The sequence below is a fragment of the Hippopotamus amphibius genome, chromosome 6, assembly GCF_030028045.1.
Source record: "Hippopotamus amphibius kiboko isolate mHipAmp2 chromosome 6, mHipAmp2.hap2, whole genome shotgun sequence".
Taxonomy (NCBI): domain Eukaryota; kingdom Metazoa; phylum Chordata; class Mammalia; order Artiodactyla; family Hippopotamidae; genus Hippopotamus; species Hippopotamus amphibius.
This window is the reverse complement of record NC_080191.1, coordinates 89,658,677-89,681,157: the sequence shown is the minus strand read 5'-3', so window position 1 is coordinate 89,681,157 and position 22,481 is coordinate 89,658,677. Positions and strand designations below refer to the sequence as shown.

The following is a 22,481-nucleotide window of genomic DNA, read 5'->3' as shown; positions in this document are numbered from 1 at the left end:
CCTCTCTAATTCTTCCAAAAAAACACAGAGGAAGGAATACCCTCCAGCTCATTCTATGAGTCTACTATCACCCTGATACCAAAACCAGAAAAAAATATCACAAGGAAAGAAATTTACAGACCAATATCACTGATGAACATTGAAACAAAAATCCTAAAAAAAAAATCCTAGCAAACAGAATCCAATAACACCTTAAAAGGATCAGACACCATGATTAAGTGGGATTTATCCCAGTGATGCAAGGATTTTTCAATATACACAAATCAATGTGATACAGCATATTAATAATCTGAAGGTTAAAAACCATATGATCATCTCAATAGATGCAGAAAAATCTTTTGACAAAATTGAGCACTGATTTATGACAAAACTCTCTAGAAAGTAGGCATAGAGGGAACTACCACAACATAAAAAAGGCCATATACTGGAAATTCACAGCAGACATCATTCTCCATGGTGAAAACTGCAAGCATTTCCTCTAAGATCAGGAACAAGACAAGGATGTCCACTCTTGCTACTATTATTCAACATAGTTTTGGAAGTCCTAGCTAGGCCAATCAGAAAAGAAAAAGAAATAAAACAAATCCATCCAAACTGGAAAAGAAGATGTAAACCTGTCACACTTTGCAAAAAATACATAGAAAATCCTAAAGATACCACCAGAAAATTACTACAGCTAGTCAATGAATTTGGTAAAGTTTCAGGATAAAAAAGTAATGTACAGAAATTTCTTGCATTCTTATACACTAACAAGGAAAGATCAGAAAGAGAAACTGACAATACAATCACATTTACTACTGCAACAAAAATAATAAAATACCTATGAATAAACCTACCTAAGGAGGCAAAAGACCTGTACTCAGAAGTCTATTAGATACTGATGAAATTAATCAAAGATGACACAAAAAAATGGAGAGATATATAATGTTTTGGGATTGGAAAAATCAACATTGTGAAAATGACTATAACACCCAAAGAAATCTACAGATTGAATACTATCCCTATCAAATTACCAGTGGCATTTTTCACAGAATTAGAACAAAAATTTTTACAATTTGTATGGAAACACAAAAGACCAAGAATAGCCAAATCAATCTTGAGGAAAAAAAACAGAGCTGGAGGAATCAGGCTCTCTGACTCCAGACTATACCATAACCTGACAATAATCAAGACAGTATGGCACTGTCAAGAAAGCAGCAATATAGATCAATGGAACAGGATAGAAGCCCAGAGATAAACCCATGCACCTATGGTCACCTAATCTATGGCAAAGGAGGTGAGAATATACAATGGAAAAAAGACAGCCTCTTCAATAAATGGTGTTGGGAAAACTGGACAGCTACATGTAAAATAATGAAATTAGAACACTCCCTAACACCATACACAAAAATAAAATCAAAATGGATTAAAGACCTAAATGTAAGGCAGGACACTATGAAACTCTTAGAGGAAAATATAGGCAGAACACTCTTTGGCATAAATCACAGCAAGATCTTTTTTAATCCACCTCCTAGAGTAATGAAAATAAAAAACAAAAATAAACAAATGGAATCTAGTTAAATTTAAGAGATTTTGCACAGCAAAGTAAGGCACAAACAAAACAAAAAGACTACCTTCAAAGTAGGAGAAAATATTTGCAAACAAATCAACTGACATGGGATTAATCTCCAAAGTATACCATCAATTCATGCAGCTCAATATCAAAAAACACACAACACAATGAAAAAATGGGCAGAAGACGTAAATAGATATTTCTCCAAAGAAGCCTTACAGATGGCCAACAGTCATATGAAAAGATGCTCCACATCACTAATTATTAGAGAAATGCAAATCAAAATGAACATAAGGCATCACTTCACACTGGTCACAATGGCCATCATCACAAAAATCTACATACAGTAAATACTGGAGAGGATGTGGAGAAAAGGGAACACTTTTACACAGTTTGTGGGAATATTAATTGATACAGCCACTATGGAGATATTATGCAAGTCCCTTAAAAAACTAAAAATAGAATTACCATATAACCCAGCAATCCCACTCCTGGGCATATACCTGGAGAAAACTATAATTCAAAAAGATACATTCACCCCAGTGTTCATTCCAACATTGTTTACATTAGCCAGGACATGGAATCAATGCAAATATTCATCCACAGAGGAATGGATAAAGAAGATGTGGTACATATACACAATGGAATATTACTCAGCCATAAAAAGGAATGAAACATGTCATTTGCTGAGATGTGGATGGACCTAGAGACTTTATACAGAGTGAAGAAAGTCAAAAAGAAAAACAAATATCGTGTATTAACGCATATATGTGGAATCTAAAAAAATGGTATAAACTTATTTGCAAAGCAGCAATAGAGATACAGACATAGAGAACAAAGGTATGGATACCAAGGAGTGAAGGGCATGTGGGCAGGGTTGCGAGATTGGGGTTGACATATATACACAATTGAGAACTGACTGTATACCACAGGGAACTCTGCTCAATGCTCTGTGGAGACCTAAATTGGAAGGAAATCCAATAAAGAAGGGATATACCTATACGTATACTGATTCATTTTGCTGTACAGTACAAACTAACACAGGATTGTAAAGCAACTATACACCAATTTAAAAAAAATGCTAAGGAATCTGTAGCATTGATAGGACATGGGCTTGGTGTTGGTAGTCAAGAGGGGCTGGGAAAGAAAGGACACCTTCCCTTCTGCACCTGTGTGGCTCTTCTAATTCAGAAGGGTTCCCTCTTGTGTGTGAGTAGTGATAGAAATCTGCCCCTGTCTTGGAGATTCAAGATTTATGGACCAGGAAAAATAATGTAATTGATAGAGAAAATGTGTAGGAAAAAAATGTAAGAGAAGATTCCTAATAAACACACAAATATGATGGGAAAGAAATAGGCTGTGAAGCCAAAAGGAAATACACCCACAAAAATACAAATGAGCATGAAGTGAGTTTTCAAAGGACCAATGATTATTTCCTACCATGAAATAAAGTATGAAAACCCCAAACTTCTGCACCTAGGACACACAAGTTTTAAGGAAAATCACCTTAAAATATCTTAAATCTTCATCAAGAGGGTACTGATTAAATAAATATGGTGCCTCCATACAATGGAATATTAATAAGAATAAAGTGGAACTATCTATATATATTAATGTAGAATAATCTGCAATGCTAGATTAATTGAAATCTGTGTGTGACAAATATTACCATTTATGAGAACTCTCTTATTTTGAAGATGTGTTTTCCATCAAAGGAGATAAATATTCCCGACAATGACTTTTAGGATATAGCTGCCCATTTTGGGGGGGGCTCCATCTCAAATCTTATGCTGAAAAGCATACTGATGGAGCAATGTCTTAATTGCTAGTAAAAGGAAAATGAGAAAAATACTAGAAGAACTGGAGTAAGTCCCTTTTAAACGTGTCATAAATCACACAAACTTTAGAGACGATATTGGTACATTTGGATACACAGAAAGCTTTTCAACATCAGAGTCCGCTATATACTAATTAAACGTTAACAAAAAATAGGAAAATGTACATAATGTATTTGGTAGACACAAGGTAAAATCTTATTATATAAAAAACCCCTTATACATTTCAGCTCACACATGAAAAAATACAAATATACCCACACACACTGTTCTTTTCTTTGGTCTTTTCCTTTCTGTTTAGAAAACTTCCTTTAGTCCTTCTGCTCATGATAAATTCATAGTTTATCTTCATCTGAGAATGTATTCCTCTTTTTTATTCTAGAATCATTTTCTTAACATTTTAGTACTTGTATATACTTATATTTTGTATTCAAAACAAAACACTGCTCCCTTAGAGCACTTATCCTTCTCAGTCCCAACAAAATAGAAAAGAAAATATTGCTTTCTATATTACCCTATTCTCTTTTTCTTTTCTGTGTGTGTGGGTACCCGGAGTTGAATTACATTTTTTCACTAACCATGGCATCCATTCCATACCCAATCATTCATTTGCTTTTCTCTAGCATCAATTCTAATATTTCTAAGCTTACCTCAAATTATCAGATTGACAAAAAATTTTTTTTTGTTTGTGTTTTTCCCTCTGAAGCCCTTGCATAAACTTTGCTTTTACACTTTCCCAGGAGCTTCAGATACATATTGACCTGAGAGTTCTTTTCAATCGGTACTGCCTGTGTTTCGCCACTGCTCTTGTCTCTTTAGACTAGAAAGACAGACTCAAATATCAATGTGTGAACACCCTTCAGAAGCTGTTATCTGGACATTGCAACAGAAAGAAAGTTACAAAAATATGTGAGCAAAGTAAGAGACATGTCTGTACCCCTTATGCCTATCTCCAAATGGAGCTGGTGAGGCAGGAGGTATATCTGATAATTACTGTGTCCTGGTTTTCCATAAATAATACATATTTAATATTTACAGGATGATAGAGAAAAATTATATTTGGAAAGTACTGTGTTAGTTAAAAGAGTTAAAAAACTTTATTGAACTATAATAGTTAATATAGATGACAGGATAAGATTCTACAAAGAAGAGAAACAGTAAATAGTCCTAAAACAGACACATATATAGGAATTTAGTGCATAAAAAAATGAGGCATCCCAAGACAATACAGAAATAATAGATACTTTAGTAACAGTTCTTGGGAAATTGATTATATTTTTGAAAAAATAGATTCCTTTTGTCAGTTATAAAAACACTCACTATGGGTCAAAATACTAAAAGTGTTGTTAATCCTAAAATTGTACTAGATAAGAATGTAAGAAAATAATTTAAATATTGCTGTATGAAAGGACTTTCTAAGGAGAGAGGCAAAGCCTGGTGTCATAAAGAAAAAAGTAAAGAAAAATATGAAAATCCTCATAATTTTCAAGTTTTATAAAGAAAGAAGGGCCAAGCTCTAGAAAAGATTTGTAATTTTGCAGAATATAGTGGATTTTATCCATAATTTAAAATAATATATAAAAAACAAAAAAGAAAAAGGAAAAAAAACTGCAGGCAAGTCAAAGGAAAAGTACTGTTAGTCAAAAGCTATGAGTAGACAAGGTTCAAACAAAGAAATACAGGTGGCAAGTAATCACATGGAAATGTGTTAAATCTTTGTTATAATCTGGAAAAATATAAATGTAATGAAATATCAAAGTAATGACACACTACATTTCCCTCATCAAATTAGTCAACACTTTTAAAAAGTGATTTCATTTGATAAGATCTAGGGAAGTTGGCATGCCCATACTCTGATTAAATAAGAAATAAGAGTGAAGACTCTATTATAATGGAATGATCCCTAAGACACACTAGGTGAAACTAAAAGTCACTGAATAAGGAACATAATGAGTTCAACTTTAAGTGAAAAGAAAAATTTTAAGAAAAACTATCTAGAAGCATATAGAATGTTTAACAATTGTTCTCATAATATTGGGTGTGTGCATATGAATATATACAAATTAATGTAGGAAAGAAAATATTTATATATTTAAGTCAGAAGACGAATACCACATTTATATTAACAAGGGACAGGGTTTTAGAGATTATCGCAGGCAATATATACAGCAGTGCAGACACGATACATGCCTCCTCCATTCTCTACCAGGGAATCTATTAACTACAACATCTCCTTTTCCACATCAAGTATGGCTTTCACTATCTGGACTCAAATCCACATAATGTCAATAAATAGTCTTTTAAAAATGTGTCAGAAATGTGCTAATTGATTTACCTGCGTTATCTTGTTTAATTCTCACAATTTAATACATAGTTACTATGATTACCCTCATTGAGTAGCTAAAACATGATTTCAGATTACAAGTAATTTGTCCTAGAGCACACAGAAGGTAACTAGCAAAATAGCAGTTCAATTCTTTTTCTCTCTCCAAAAGCATCAACCACATTTATGTGTATCATTACACAATGACCCTGTGATATAGACCTATATTTTACCGATAAAGGAAAGGCTTTAAACAAAGGATTTAAATAAACAAAGGACTAGAAAACAAAGGATTTAAATAAAATATCCATAGTCTCACAATGCTGAAGGCTGTCTTTAGTGCCCATGTTTCATTCTTTTACCATGTCACTGTCAGCCAGGAAGGATTTGGAAGAGCTTCCCATTATCCAGAAAAGCTCACAAGATTCTCATCCACTAAGAATGGTTTTATTTAGGTAACAAAAAATTCCCAGCAGATGAGGCATTCCACATCAAATAGCATGCGTTGATCACATTAGGTCATACGTCTGAAGATTGGAAGACAGATGCTGAGAGCATTACAGATGTTGATGTTCTCTACTCTTACGCATCTCTTGGCACATTCATCCAGTTCTTACTTTCTCCTTGTGGTGTATGGATCAATTTAATCTCCTCTCATCCCTACACAACCACAGACACCTGTATGTTTTAAGATCAGAGAGGAGAAGGCAGATGGCAAATCATAAGCCTTCTGAGCTCTTTGGACAATGATTATTTCCAGGATTTAGTTGAATAATGACTTCAGATTGCAGAAGTTTAGGATAGCAAGAGATGGAGTGAGAAGAGGGGAAAGACGCTATGGTTTTTAGTTTTGTTTGAAGCCAGTAAAGATTCCAAAAGACAAATTCCAAAGGAAAGGTGAGAGGCAGAACACTTAAATCATCAGTAACGGTCAAAATAATGACTCTGAAACCTACAGCAAATAGTTTGGTTCCTGCAGGACATTTGGTCCTATCCAAAATGACCAAGAGCATATTTGGCCCATTCCACAATGTTTTGGACAGGACCAAATATCAAGGACCTTTTGGTGTGGACCAAACATCTTATGGGCTTTTGGAGAGGACAAAATATCTCCTGACTATTTTGTATTTCTTTTAAATTACTTTAAATTTAGTAAAAATTATAAAACTTACATTAATCTTTATCTCACATCTTGAGCTGGTCCATTCTGCATTGCAGGAACATTGATACTTAATGAAACCTATGCATCTGAAACAGAGTTAATTTTTAAATAAGTAAGGCAGAGCATAATTTCAAGAGAGTTCACCATTTAATTTTTTTTCTCTTCCATTTCAGGTAAAAAACACATTCCCATGAGCAATAGAAGGCAGAGTCTATTCCTGATTTCTTATCTTTCAAGGTGACTATACTGAAAGAACAAATCAATTTTCATTTTGCCATCTTCCCCATGGCAATGGAAAGAAAAAAAAAGTTTGAAAAGATAAAAAATATGTCTAGGGCATATGTAGGAAGCTGAAGTCAGCTAGGGCCAAACTGCACGGCCATGAACTACCCATCTTCATCCTCATGCCCTGGCTTACAGTCTGTGGCAGGACTAGGAAAGAACAAAGATGTTTCAGAAGGCAGCTTAGTGCCACTATGAGTCACTCTTCCTTGCCATCTGCATCTCCTAGAAATATCCCCACTATAGATTTGCTTACACTAATATTCTAGCCATGGGCAGAATAGTTATTATACAATTCCATAAAGAGTTTCACAAAATGTCTTATCTGCACATAGGGATGAAAGAACCAGTCTACTTAGGAACATTTTAAATACTAAGTGTGTGTTATTATCCCTCCACAGAGCAAATAAAAGAATCTCTCATCATCCTACCTATCACTTCCATTACTTTGAGAGTTACCTTTAAGATTACTAAAGTCCAATTAATCCACATGTATTGAAAATTACTTTATGCTAATGAGCAGAAATGAAAGAAGGGCAGAGATAATGTATCAGTGCATTGCATTAAGTTAAACAGGCAGTATCTGTCATCTTAACTGTACTTAGCTCTCATTTTATGAAAGTGCATAATTAAAATTACCTGTATCAATTTTTCCTTGACATTCAGCTTTAAATATTGTGAGTTAAATTAGCCTTCTTAGATTTAATAATAGAAAAATAAAAATAGCTACCTGCCATGTAGACAAGGATGTGAGAGACTGTCATTTGCCTTTGCATCACAGTGTGTTCTGAGAAACCCACCCCTGCAGTCACAGGTGAACTGAGTGAAGCCATCGATACAAGTTCCGTCAAGGAGACAGGCTTTTGATAGACATTCATCTGTGTTTGCTTCACAATCGGTGCCTATATTGGAAGATATAAGACAGAATGCCAGACTATTTAAATGCAAAACTCAATAGTTTGTTCATTATAGAAAACATCACCAAGAAATCAAGACTCCTTCTGTCAAAGATAATGTGACATCTTGTAGCGAAATAAAACATTTTTTCAAGGTTAAACATGCTTAGGTCTATGAGCTCTCAGACGAATTTAAAGTAAATGAGAAAAACAAAGCACAAGTGTAATCTACTTAAAAGGTTTGTTTTTAGAGTGGGGAGTTTATTAAGAATATAGGTGAAGTATTGAATTTCATAAAGTTGTCACCGTGAACACTAACTTATACTTGTTATTTTTTTTAATATTTTGGCTACACTGTGTGCATGTGGGATCCTAGTCCCTGACCAGGAATCAAACCCACACCCCCTGCATTGGAAACACAGTCTTAGCAACTGGACCACCAGGAAAGTCCCTAATTCATATTTTTTGTAATGATCCTTGATAGTCTAACTTTTCTTATCTACAGACATTAAGAGTTTGACTTTTTCTATATTTGGTCTTAGTGGTCAATTAATGATGGGCTATCTAAGATTTCTAAATGTAACCTAACTTTAGCTAAATAGCTAGTGTTTTGAAGGCCAAATAAGTAAAAGATAGTTTCAAATAAATAGTTTGAAAGACTATCTCAGTATTTGTTTGGACATCAGGTAAAAGCTCAGGACAGTGCTATTGGCAAATAGGCAGCATTTCACAAGGTGACATCATAACTTTGTTAATTTATATACTATATCAAAACTTCTATTTATTATTTAGAGAAACCATACCAGGAGAGTCTGTGATTTATTGCAAATGAGACTTCCAATAGAGAAAAAAAAAATGGAAATTCTCTTTAGAGATCGTTTTCAAATCAAAATCCTATTATTTAATGGTTACATCTTTTTCTTACTCTAACTGTCACTTCATCTATGGAAATTTGGATAGTATAATATCATAAAAATAATATATATAACTTGGTCAAATCTCCATGTTTAAAAGGACCATCAAGACTTAGGTTTAGGATGTGGATTAAATAGGCATAATAGACTACATTAGGTTGCAGTAATAATAGAAAAAAGGAACCTGCTTCCCTAAGTCTCAGTGGCTTATGACACACAGGTTTACTTCTCACTTGTGCTCCATGACCGAGATGAGTTTACATTATCTTCACCCTGGGACTCAGGTTAGTGGATCATCCTCTATCTGGAAGTTTGCCATCATTGTTGAAGAAGGAAAAAGATACATATACTGGTTCTTAAATCTTCTATGTATATTTAATTTGCCAATCCAAGTCACATAAGCAAGCCCCACATGAATGAGGTGGGAATTAATGGTCCTCCATCAGGAAATGGCAGATGTTTGTGACAATAGAAATATTTAGTACAGCAGAATCATTGAGACCTCTCATTTGAGGATCATTTATTAGTACATCACAGGTTTATTGGGGTAATAAAGTAAAATCATGCACTTAAAACACCTAGTCCAGGGCCTTGGACACATTAACTGAGATTACTATCATTTTCCTGAGAAAAATTTTATAACTATGTTATAGTAAATAAGTTAGGTAGGTGTTTCCAGAGGCATATTATTCTAATTAAGAAGATAAGTGACAAGTTCCTCTGTAGGACTATGTACAATGCTGGCAAATTCAGGGATGACAATTTCAGGCAAGAAGAGGTGGTCTATTTACCCCAAAAGTGAAGTGAAGGGCGGAGTGTTAGAAGAGAATTGTGCAGGGTTCATCCAGTACCATTTGGAAACAGGAGGCTCCTCTTCGCAGAGGGCAAGCACATCTCAATGCAGCTAGAGGACACGTCACCAGCATTACCTTAGGAACTTTTTCTCCTGATGCTTTATTCATCAACTAAACTGTGGTTATACTTTGACTTTCCAAGTAGCCTTCGGAGAGGATAAGAATGTAATGATTGATTGACCTTAACATTTTGGTCCCTATAAACCCTTATTTTTTTCATTTTTAAGGTCATAGTCCTTCAGCACCACACAAGTCAGGTCCCCTTTTCACCTTTTAACTTCATCTTATTCTACCCTCACCCTTGGCTACTCTGCTGTAGTTGCACTGACCTCCTTGTGTTTCCTCAAATACTTTGTTCCTCTTTCTAGAACTCTCTTTTCCCAGATATTTACAAGAGTCACTCCTTTATTTCTTCAGGTCTTTATTCCAATGTTTTCTCAAGGAGGCCTATTTGACCACAGTATTTAAAATTGCATCCCTTTCCTCACCCATAATCACCACTACCCTGTTTTATGTCTGTTTTTTCACTATAGCAAGCAATCTCCTTCTAGTATTCTATAAGATTTACTCATTTTTCTTTTCTCTTTGTCTTTTTTCCCCATTATAAACTTAGCTCCATGCTCTCAGGGCATGGATTTTGTGTCTAGTTCAATATGGCATTGAAATCTTTGTTAAATAAATACATCACTGTTTGTGTGTGTGTTTGTGTGTGTGTGTTTATATTTTGTTTTTCATGTGAATTTTGTTGGTTTGCGGGAATTCCCTGGCTGTCCAGTGGTTAGGGCTCTGCACTTTCACTTCTGAGGGTGCAGTTTCAATCCTTGGTTGGGGAACTAAGATCTCACAAGCCTTGCAGCACAGCCAAAAACAAATTGTTTATTTGCTTGTCTTCCTCAGAAGCCTCTGCCCTTTCCCAGTCAGGAACATAGTAGTTCTTGAAATCTGGGGAAATTGTCCGTCCTTGCATTGGTGAGACTCAGAATCTGGAATGAGGGGACTCCTCTCAGGTGTGTGTCTGGAAGGCTTGTCTTGCCCATGCAGTTAAGAGGAAATATTTAATGAAATTTCTATTTTTTTCTATCTTCAAACAGAGAAGTTTCCATGATAACTTACAAAGAAATGAAAGTGTGGAGAGTGTTGGACTTTGGTTCAAAATGACCTCCCCGTATGTAATTACCAGCCATGAGAAAGAAGGAAAGACCACACAAATGGACCTTGAGAGCATTAAGCTAAGTAAGATGAGTCAGACAGAGAAAGACAAATACTTCATGGTGTCATTTATATGTGGGACCAAAAAAGAAACAACCCATAGAAAAAGAAAGATAAGAAAAGTGGTTGCCAGGACCTGGAAGGCAGGGGAAGTAGGGAGAGGTTGATCAAAGGGTAGACATTTTCAGTTGTAAGTTGAATAAGGCCTGAGGATCTAATGTATCACATGGTAGTTAAGTTGATAATATTGTACTGTACAATTGAAGTATGTTAAGAGAAAAGGACCTAAATGTTGTCACACACACACACACAAAGATAAAAATTCTGAGGTGATGTATGCATTAATTAACTGTGGGAGCCAGCATTTCACAATATATAGGTATAGCAAATCACCACCTTGTGCACTTTAAAAGCTTATAATTTTATTAGTCAATTATACCTTAATAAATCTGAAAAAAATAGAAATGTTATATCACCACCATAAATGGAAAACCATTATCGTGTTCCAAAAATAAAAAAAAGTAACCAAAAATAAATGCAATAAAAACAATTACCAAGCCATCTAAACTTCAAATTTGTCATCTGTAAACTGTGGATCAAAATATCTGCATCATAGCATAGTTTATAGATATATGGAATGTGAATATACATTTCTAGGGGCACAGAGAAGATAATAAATGATATTTACAGCATGTTATTTTATAACATGATCATTTATCTTCTTAGGATTAAAATATGAATACTTTGACATTGTATCCATGAATCTAAGCCGATCTGAAAGAAATGATTTAGTATTCATTAGACATTTCCAAAGGCTTGTTCAAAATCTCTGTTGTGGTTTTTTGCCTATCTTGCCTTATATTGTCACTTACTCTCTACTGCTCATTAATTTGTCTAACTCATACTTATTGAGGATTCTTCCGTGCCGCTCATCGTTCTGGACTCCGTCCATAGTTCTCCTTGACTTTGTGTGTGTCATCGCAGCCTACTTCCACCATAGGGTAACAGAGATTCCCAAGTAATTTAACTATGAGCTTTGTGAATTTTGTTTGTAAAGAGAAGAAACAGTACAAGAAAGTTTGCTTTTTGTTATGTCTGACCTATTGTTCTTTCATCCTATCTAGTTGCTTGCTTTGTGGCTACAGTAATTTATATTTGGAATAATTTTCAATTTGCTGTTATAAAATTAGGATGCTTAATTTCATTACTAGTATAGGCAACTCCTGTTCTAAGCAGAGTATATGGTCACCTGTGGAATTTGGGGGACTTTCCATACCTCTGCCTGGGTAAAAACCCTCTTGACCAGACTACCTCAATGCCTGCCTCTGTATCTGAGATTTTCACATCAGAAATTAAAGAATCCTTTTCAGAAATAAGCCATTAAATTACATAAATGGAGAAGCGCGATCAGTAAGATATTTACATGCATCAACCCTGTTGTGACACAAATAATATATATATAAATAAACACATCTGTGTCTCTCTATCTATCATCTCTAACTCTTCTCCAATCTCTATTCCTTCCCTTACTTTCTCTCCAAGCCTTCTTCACCCAGCTTCTCCCCACTGGTTGGTCTTATATTTTGGAATAGTTTTCCAAAATGACTTTTCTGATTCCTAATCCCTTTCATTTCACATGTGTTCTCCTAACAAAATACTTTACGGGCCCTTTACTGCCTCCTGAAATAAGCGTTGTCTTCCTAGCCTCTGGGTCAACCTTGCTTTTCTTAATACTCCTCTGATATTAACAACTATTCTATTCCCCTAGTTTACAAACCTGATTGAATAATGGAATCACCTGTGGAGTTTTTAAAAATATAATTTCCCAATTCTGTATCTCTCTGAAGTAGGCCTGACAGACTTCATTTAAAAATATTTCCAGATGGTTCTAAGCACAGGTTGATATGAGAACAACTGCTTTCATAAAACTAGATTAGTTAGAATTAAACATTATGTTTTCTTATATCCAGGTTTACTCCTGATAGTTCTGCCTGGAATGTTATGTGTCCATTTCTGCCTGTTTAAAGCCTGTTTTTAATTCAGGTCCTACCAAAATTCTAACTAATTTAATAAATTTCCATTGATATCACCCAATAAAAATAGCTAACCACATTTAACAATTTATAGTTAAACAATATTTACTTTAATTACTGTCTTATCTTTCATACTTGGTTATTAATTATTTGAGGACAGAGATTATACCTATTTATTTTTTTACAAAATGCCAAATACAAAAGTTTTCACGTTGTCAGTGATCAAATAGCCTGTTTATTTCCTATTTGAACAACACTTGGTAACATTTTGAAAATGCTTATAACTTACATAATAAGATAATATTTATGTATGACCTAATAAAATTAATATAAGCACACAATAATCACATAATTAATGAACTTAGGAATCAATGAGTTTGAAAATTCAATTTGCCACTTGTAACCATTTTGAATTACAAAATAAAATAAAGGAAAAAGAACTTCTTTAAACCAAGATTAGAATTGTATAAAAAGGTATTTTATTATTAACAATACTTAAAATAATTCAATTATTATATAAAATGTTTCCATTTTGATCACCTGGCAAATGCCATTCTTTAAGGAATTAGCTAGGGAAATATAAAGTCTTGTTCTTTAAAGATAGGTCAGTAAAAAATTATGAGGCATTCAAAGAAACAAGAAACACAAACTATCATCAATGGGATGAGACCTAAACATTATGCAGAGGTTGAATTTATCAGAGAGGGAATTTAAAATATGACGAATATGTAAAAATAGTGAAACAGTTGGGCATATGAATACCAAAAGAGAGAAGAAAATTATTTTTACAATATTTAAATGGAAATGCTAGATAATGCAAAGAAAAAAACACATGAAATAAAGTTTGAATTTACATTCCAAATGCCATAAGACAAATGTAATTAGATTGTATATTGATCCCAAGGGGCACCCCATGTCACTAAATGTTGAACTGGCTGTCGAAGAATATGGGATATATCAAGTACTGGATGACATAAGCACAGATTTAGCATTTAATTAACAACCATTTTGCTAATATTCTCTTTGGAAAGATTTTATGGGGATATTGTGTAACCCACATCTATTTTCAAAAGCTCCCCAAGGAACTTTTACTGATGCTTTGTTTTTCTGTCTATAAATATTCCAAAATTGGACAGGGGCTTTTAAAATTCATCACAGGAGTCAGAGCTTTGGGCAAAGGACAAGTATCAACCAATATCTGATGATAAAAAGGATAGCAATAATAATGGTTTTCTTCTGAATCTTGTCTCTCCTCATCTCTTCATACCCCTTGTATAAAAAGGATGGGACAGAGCTTCAGTATCAACCCAGGAGTAAATGAGGGTGTTCCTCTCCTAGACTCCACTGCACAGGAACGGGACCTGACTCATGAGAGTACCCTGTAGTTCACTGGAAAAACCATAAAAACAATTAGTATGCCATTGGAAGGAACTTTGAAGAGGAGATTCAAAATACCCCTGATAAAATTGCTAAGGCAAGCAAAAACAACATTCCACTTCATATATGTTGCTCCCTTATTGTTCTGAAGTCACACTAAATGTATGTCAAGAAAGGCATGTGAAATGAGGGGGGCTGTTAAACCAGGCAATTATGTTGAGAGCTTTGGAAAAGTGAGAAGCTGTTCAAGGTAAAGGTACGCAGTATGTATGTGGGTGCCAGCAGATGTGTGAGGACAGGTTAAAAGTGGAGGATATAGAACAGAAAGTATTAGCATCCATAGTGGAGCTTCTCGGTGACTCACACCCTGTTCTCACATGCAGATACTCATCATATCAGGCCTCTCTGTGTTGACTGTAAGTAACATATTAAAATATTGTCAGAACTTGTGAAATTCACACATACATAGAAATGCAGGTGTTATAATTTGTTGACTTGCATTAATATTAATAAATCCGGGGTGGGGGTTACTTCAAATAAATGCAGGAAAATTTATTTCTTACAAATTATTCAATCCTTTGCTCATGTTGTGCAGAAAATAGTTCATTCTTTAAAGAATCACTCACCTAACTGGTTTTGCTATAGTTAAAACAAACACATTTTTGTTAACGATGTTAATCATATATAAAATGATAATTTCTATTTCATACCTTACAGTGCTATTAAGAGTTAAGTGTGCCTACACAGAGTTACCACTTTGTACACACCTCAAAGGACACTTCAGGGATGAACACTCTAGGCTCGCCTGAATGAGTGCCTCCAGCACTGCTACACGCTGTGGTGGTTCCAGAAATCAGACTGCTACACACCAGCCTTTGACTCAGAGTCTGAGAATTGAGACCATTAGGGTTGATTTCATGGCTTATTACTTAGAAAGATAAATGCACACAACTCTCTGTTTCTGATTATGCACAGCTTATTCCTTCTGCTTCAAAATCATGATCTAATTTCATCTTACATGCATATCAAAATCTTTCTTTCCTCTACATGAATTAAAGAATTGGTGTAACTTTCATTCACTGTTACTGTTACACATAACACTATTTTATATAATGCTAGTTATAGACAACATTATTTTCAATGCAACTTGCAAGTAGCACTCTTAGAAACAACTTTGTTACAAGTGTTCTTATACACTTCCTTCTATGCATGATAGGATGGGTGTAATTTTCACTCACTGACATATCACTGATCTCAAGGCAGCTTGCAAGTAGTATTCTTAGAAATATCTTCAAAAAGAATTTGGTTTTAGGCTACTTGTATTTATACTTAATAAAAACTAAGAAAGATTGGGATTCCCTTATATACATTACTGATAAGAAAAAAAATTACCAAATTGTACATTGTACACTTTAAATATATGCAGTTTATTGTATGTCAACTGTATCTCAATAAAAGTTATTAAAAAAATAAACTGATACAGCCACACACACAAAAAAAAAAACTAAGAAAGAATATTTTGATATGCTTAAATTTTGAATATAGGACAACTGCATTTAGTTAAACAAGGCTGATAATGGGATAGCATGACTAGTGTCAGAATATTGAAATGTTCATGTAACTAGCCACTGTGTGGCTACCTTTCCTGGCTACCCCAGCCTCTCTCCTGTGACAGTCCAGACTTACCCTCAGCAGGTAAGAGGTGACGTACAGAGGAACATTAGGGTCTGCTTATGTCAACCAATCATTACATAATTTTAGTATCACTTCCAAAGATAAGTGTAGCAAATAATGCTTTAAAGTATCTCATATCAGTGAGGCCAAATTCAGCTGTTTTTTTTTTTTTTAATCTTACTAGATGGTAACTTCTTGTATTTGCTAACAATCAAAAAGGAACCAGTCAGTCTTTAATTGCCATTTGTAGTTCAAATTATACTGCTACCTAGGGGAAACACATCTTAAGCACTTGAAATCTTTCATTTAGAATTAAAAATAAATAGTAAGATTAAAGGACCTATGATTATGACCAGAGGCTGACAAACAGGCATTTTCCAGAGTCTTGGGGCTCTGAACAAAATGTGCGGCATTTTGGAATGTTTCTCTCATTTCTGACAACTCCACCAAGAACCTGGAGATCAAGGAAAAGGTCAAATTTTTTCTTTTTCATTTGAATGTGCCCTAGATCCAGGGTCTTGGTTATATTTAAAGATCTTGTGTACTCTCTACCCTCCTGGTTATATGCAGACACATTGTGACATAAAGACAGATTTACGTCCAGCGAGTCAACAGGACACATCAGAGAAACCCTTTGGGAAAACAAGGCACAGAGACCAGCCCCTCAGCCTAAGCGCTGAACCATGACACTTCGAGTGGAAGATAGATGTTCCTGTCAGAACCGAAATGACCTGGACCTTTATGATTTGGGGATCTGCTTTAATAAAAAGAACGCTAAGTTATAAATACAACATTAGATACAAGACCTTAGAAAAACCACTTTTAAGTGAAGGGCCCTAAAATTTAAACTCATTAGCTTCATAGTAAATCTATTTTAGTTTCATTATTCTTAATACTAAGCTGCATGAAAAAAAGTTTAAAAAAATCAAATTAATACTATTTTTGTTATTCTTTATATGCCTCATTCCACAATTTACTTAAGTAGGAAGCACGCTTTAAAACTAAGTCAGTGTCATCACAGAACTAAATATTCATGATTAAAAACATCTAGTGACCTTGGTGTTTTCAGATTTAATATTCCAGTGTTGAGAACTTTACTCAAAGTGCTTGTTTTAACCTTTAAATCTATAGCATAACATATTCTTTGTATAAAAGGTACAGGCGATGGCTTATGAGCTGCATGTTCATTCAGAGTTTAGTGAGACATATTCTTGTTTCCAGAGCAACATTTAAAAAACTGTTTTTATTTTAAAAACATAAAAATATGTCTCTAAAATATTTAATTTTAAAATCAAGTTAAAATGAAACGGTAAGTGGTAATTATAGCACTACCTTTCCTATTACAGATTACTGTTTACAAATGAATTTGCCATGGGTTCATCTGATTTGTCCTTGAGCCAAGCTGTCAAGTCGATGTTATCCACAGGAGACATATGAGGCACACTGAGAGGTGTCCTGCTGAGTGACTGTGTCCTACTTCAAAGTGTCCTGCAAGCAAACTTTGAAGAGATGTCTTCTGATTTAAAATGAGCAGCCCAATGTGTTATGTAGGAATCAAAAGAACTTAAAGGTGTAAAGATACAGAGGTGTGCCAGTAAATGTTTAACAAAAGGTTCTTGGAATAAAAAAATAGGGGAAGAGGGCTTATTTATAACATCATCTGATTCCCCTGGTGCAAAAAGTCTCATCTTTTTTGATATCAATGTGTCATAATTATGTCAACCAGCTCACAAATTCATAAAAACGTAATATTCAGCACTTAAGAGCCAGTACAAGCTAGCTTCATCACAATTCTGGGATGGTATTGTACTTTATTGACTGTCATTTGGAGGTTGATCAGGATTTTAGAGAATTGGACATCTCTGCATAACAGGGATAGGGAAGCTCAGTTGTGGGAGTTGGGGTGTGGCAATAATATGAGAAATATTTTCATAATATGTGTGTGGCAAAGATGGTTTCTAAATAGTCACTAATAGAGTCACTAACCAGCACTGTAATAGGTCTGAGAATTAAAAGGTAACTTGGGGCAGGACTTTATAGTACCATGAGTATGCAGGTGGTACAAATCATGCTATTATTTTTTTTTAAATTTGTTTTTATTGGAATATAATTGCTTTACACTCTTGTACCAGTTTTTGGGGTACACCAAAGTCAATCAGCTGTATTTATACACATGCTATTATTAACACTTACTGAGTCTCATGTGCTAGGCAGTCGCTGTGATAACAGGGTCAGGCCCCACTTGTATCCTCATTTTACAGAAAAATGAAACGATGTGTAATCTTTTGAAAATCAGTCTGCTAGTAACTGGTGGCACTGGGGTACAAACCAAGGGGGTCAAAGATGACAGCCTTCACGTTAAACATTCAAATAGTTTTGTGTATAACATATTAGGGAAATTCGACTTTATTTCATAAAAAAAGAAAACCATTGAAAACTACAAGCCAAGGTTAGACACAAGGGTGTAAGGTGACATTTTTATCAGTCCAATAGCTAATTTATCAGACCCGAATTATTGTGTTGACAGGGGCAGTCAGAATAAGTACCATATAAAAATCATCTCCATTACTTTCGGGACCATTATCAAATTCCTCCTCCTCCTTCCTTTTCATTGTAAAACCATACTAATTTTTTAAAAACATCTGTGGAAATGAAAGTAAACAAAAATAACTTCTCTAATCTCATAATCTTATATATTTTTGTCATTCCAATTTTGCCCACACACGTCCATAGTTACACACATTAGCACTTTCACATGTGAAAAAATCACACAATTATAACTTATTGTGATTATTTTGTCCATTATGCTCCATGGTCTTCAGACATGCCATTTGAATGACTGCAAAATATTCCATGAAGAATATACATCGTGATATCCAATGGCCATTGTTGCTACTTGCTCTTGCTTTGGTTGAAATTTACTGATGAATTGTTGCTTAGTCTTTTCTTTTTTAGTGTTCCTGTGCCACTTAGCTTTATATGTGTTTTGAAAATGTAGCATAGTTTGGGATTTTGTTTTGAATATGCTCCATAGACTTCTTTTTGGATGGCAACTTAAGACATGTATGCTTGCTTAAGATTTATTATACCTGGTCCTGCATCTGACAGCCTTCCTTTAATTTTTTACTCTCTCCTCTTCTCCTCTCTCTCTCTTTCTCATTTTTGTTGTCCAGGTCTTTCACTAACCTATGTGCTCCTTGAAAGGCAAGGACTTTACATTTTATTATTGCACCAGACAGAAATGTACAACACTTTATGATTTCCGAATGAGTCAATGAATGATCTAAGAATTCAAATACTTAATTGTCCATTCTGTCACACAATTAGAATTATTATTAGAATTAAACTTTATTCACATTCACATTGAACAAATTGAATGTTGGTATAATTTTAATTTTTATATTTATTTTTATTGAAGTGCAGTTGATTTATAATATTTATTAATTTCAAGTATACAAGCATTGTGATTCAGTATTTTTACAGATTATACTCCATTAAAAGTTATTACAAGATAATGGCTACATTCACCTGTGCTGTACAAAATATCTTTATTGCTTTTCTATTTTATATGTAGTAGTTTGTATCTCTTAATCCCATACCTCTGTCATGCCCTTCCCTCCTCTGATAACCACTAGTTTGTGTTCTGTATTTGTGAATCTGTTTCTGTTTTTCTATACACATTTATTTGTATTATTCTTTAGATTCTACACATAAGTGATATCATATGGTATTTGTCTTTGACTTATTTAATAAAGCATAATATTCTCTATGTCCATCTATGTTACTAAAAATGTCAGCATCTCACTCTTTTTTTCTGACTGAATAGAATACTGGTATAACTTTATTTATAATTTTAGAAATAAAGATACTGAATATAGAGCTTTTAATTCAGTACCATCCTTTCACTTACTCCACTCATATATAACTTAAAGTTTTATCTGAAACTCCATTTTATCCTATAAAAATATTACTTATACTATTTCAGAAAAAAGTAAATAAATTTATCAGTAATAGCACTGATTATTTTGTTTAGTAATGTATTTATTTGTATCAATAGCTGTTCTAGGCTTAATCTAACAGTTCTCTTTTACTACTACAAATTCAAGAATTCTCTCTTTTGTTACCTGGTAGTGGTTTTCTATGTTTCCAGTACATCTGCAGGTTTTCTTATACAGAAAAGAAAAGCACTGAGCTAGCATGTTCTTTGAAAAAATAAATCTGAAACTACCTTTATGTGGTCTTCTCAGGGAAATGGCAGTTTGGATCCTATCTTTCTGACACCTCATGTTATGTGACTCCCACATCACTGTTATCAAAGAGGAGGTGAAAACCTAGCCCTGATGGTTTTAGCTCTTGTGAAACAGTCCTAGTCAGAAGAAATTCTGGGAAACTAATGACATAAGAATGGGTTACCATTTTTACATTCACTTTCTCATCAAAATAAAACTCAGGTTGATGTAAAGATTGAGAACTGACTTATCAGCACTAGAGAACAGGATAAATTTCTGCCAAACTTAATGCTGGTGTGCAAAATCTTTCACATAAATTTCTTGTGTCTGAAGACCAAAGTCCAGAAGCTTATAAGGGCAGCATTTCAAGTGGTGGCTAGCTCTGCAGATATTCCTTTGCTTAAGGGTGGCCTGTGCTGGTTAAATGAGGATAAAGCAATTACACATTACCTACAGGCTTGCAGATACAGTAAAATTTCTGTCATTAGGCACTGTTTTCTTTTGGAAAATTAATTTGAATGTTTTGTAAAAATAAAAGATGTAAAAATGTGAGAGACTCCCTCTCTATCTCTCTCTCTGTCTCTCTCTGTATATATATACATACATATATATATGACAGCCTATATGTCTTTAACCATTCAAATACATGCTGTAAAACTGGGATACTTCATCTTTCCCTAGACTTTCCATGGACATATATGGGACAAAAGAAGTGAAATTCTCTCATTTTATTTCCTTACAGACCACTTTGTGATTTTTCTTTAATGCTTGACTCTCTACCTGTAATACACATCTTTGCATTTTACTTGTAAACCCTAAGCAACTAGGAGGAGCTACTGCTCCACGGTAAACTGTAATCTGTACTCAAGGACCTTCAATATTAAGAAACAGAGAAATATATATGTATATGTATACACACACACACATAATTAAGGTACCAGGATTGATTTTATCTCCTTATTAATTATATATTCTATTCACAACAGAAATTCTGTCATTATTCTTGAAGGGTAGCATCTTGTAATTAAAAAAATTTTACTCTGCTTCCTAGATCTGCCCTTACTTCCGCTGCATTGATCAATGCAATCACACTGAATTAATTTTGCTTGAGTAGTTCACTATAAATACAATGAAAACCCATTATTTCATTTTGAAAAGTTATATTGGATACATAAATTTTATTAGTCATTAGATAATTACCAATCGCACATATTTTTTTGTAGACCCAGTCAGATACACAATGATTTTTTTTTTCAATTTCAGCCTGGCAAAAATATCAAAACTTACCTTAGTTTTTCTTTTAAATTTTGTGCATTATGGCCATAATGCATTATGCTATATATAGCAATGTTCATTACTAGTAAAAATTGACAGTGCCAATAAGTTTGTTATTTAAGAATTACTGGTAATACTACACTCCTTGCAAATAATTCTTCTCTTTGACAATTGGATTCACCATCCTTAGGAGTTTAGAATATGTGGCTAGTTCTCTGTGCTTGCATACACACACATATACATATATAATAGAAATAAGCTCACATGTCAGGATCACTCTAAAGAGTGCACTTCAATCTTACTTGCATGATGAGTAACCCTACATAATTGTGGTTATGAAGACAAATATTGTATCAAGTGGTACTGACTCAGAATCCTGCCTCTGCTACTTCTATTAACTAGTATATGTGACCTTAATTTTGCTATACTTTATCTGTAAACTAGTCATAAAACTAGTCATATCATCTATTTACATAGTGTTGCTGTAAGATTAATTAGCATGGCACCGGAAAAATGCTCTTACTTATTGTTATTTTTATAGAATGCTATTAAATATTATTATCTAGGAATTGGGTAAGAAAAGATTATTGGTCTCTCATTTTGGAAGAGGTACAATCAGATGAACCATTACAAACTGAAGAAATAAAAATTGATTTTACAGCCTTTGATTTCTGAATGTTTTGCGATTCTGAGAATGTTACAAAAATAATAAATCATGGACTTTGAGAATTTCTTCCTGTCTATATTTGATTTAGTGGGTTGGTTCCTAGATGGGAACTACCTGGTGTCAGGATGTCATTTTGGACTCCTTCATATGTTTTATTTTATTTGTGTATTGTATTTATTCCTTCAGAATAGTTTTAACT

At 34.0% G+C, this 22,481-nt stretch overlaps 1 protein-coding gene across 1 annotated transcript in view; it reads right to left on the bottom strand.

The window, feature by feature from the left end:
• EYS (eyes shut homolog) overlaps window positions 1-22,481 on the bottom strand; it is a 1,676,468-nt gene that overhangs the window by 1,080,505 nt on the left and 573,482 nt on the right. The window contains exons 20-21 of the mRNA XM_057737776.1: window positions 7,885-8,056; window positions 6,883-6,958 (exon numbers count right to left, since the gene is read on the bottom strand). Coding sequence (XP_057593759.1) covers window positions 6,883-6,958; window positions 7,885-8,056 — 248 coding nt within the window. The remainder of the gene's footprint in view (window positions 1-6,882; window positions 6,959-7,884; window positions 8,057-22,481) is intronic.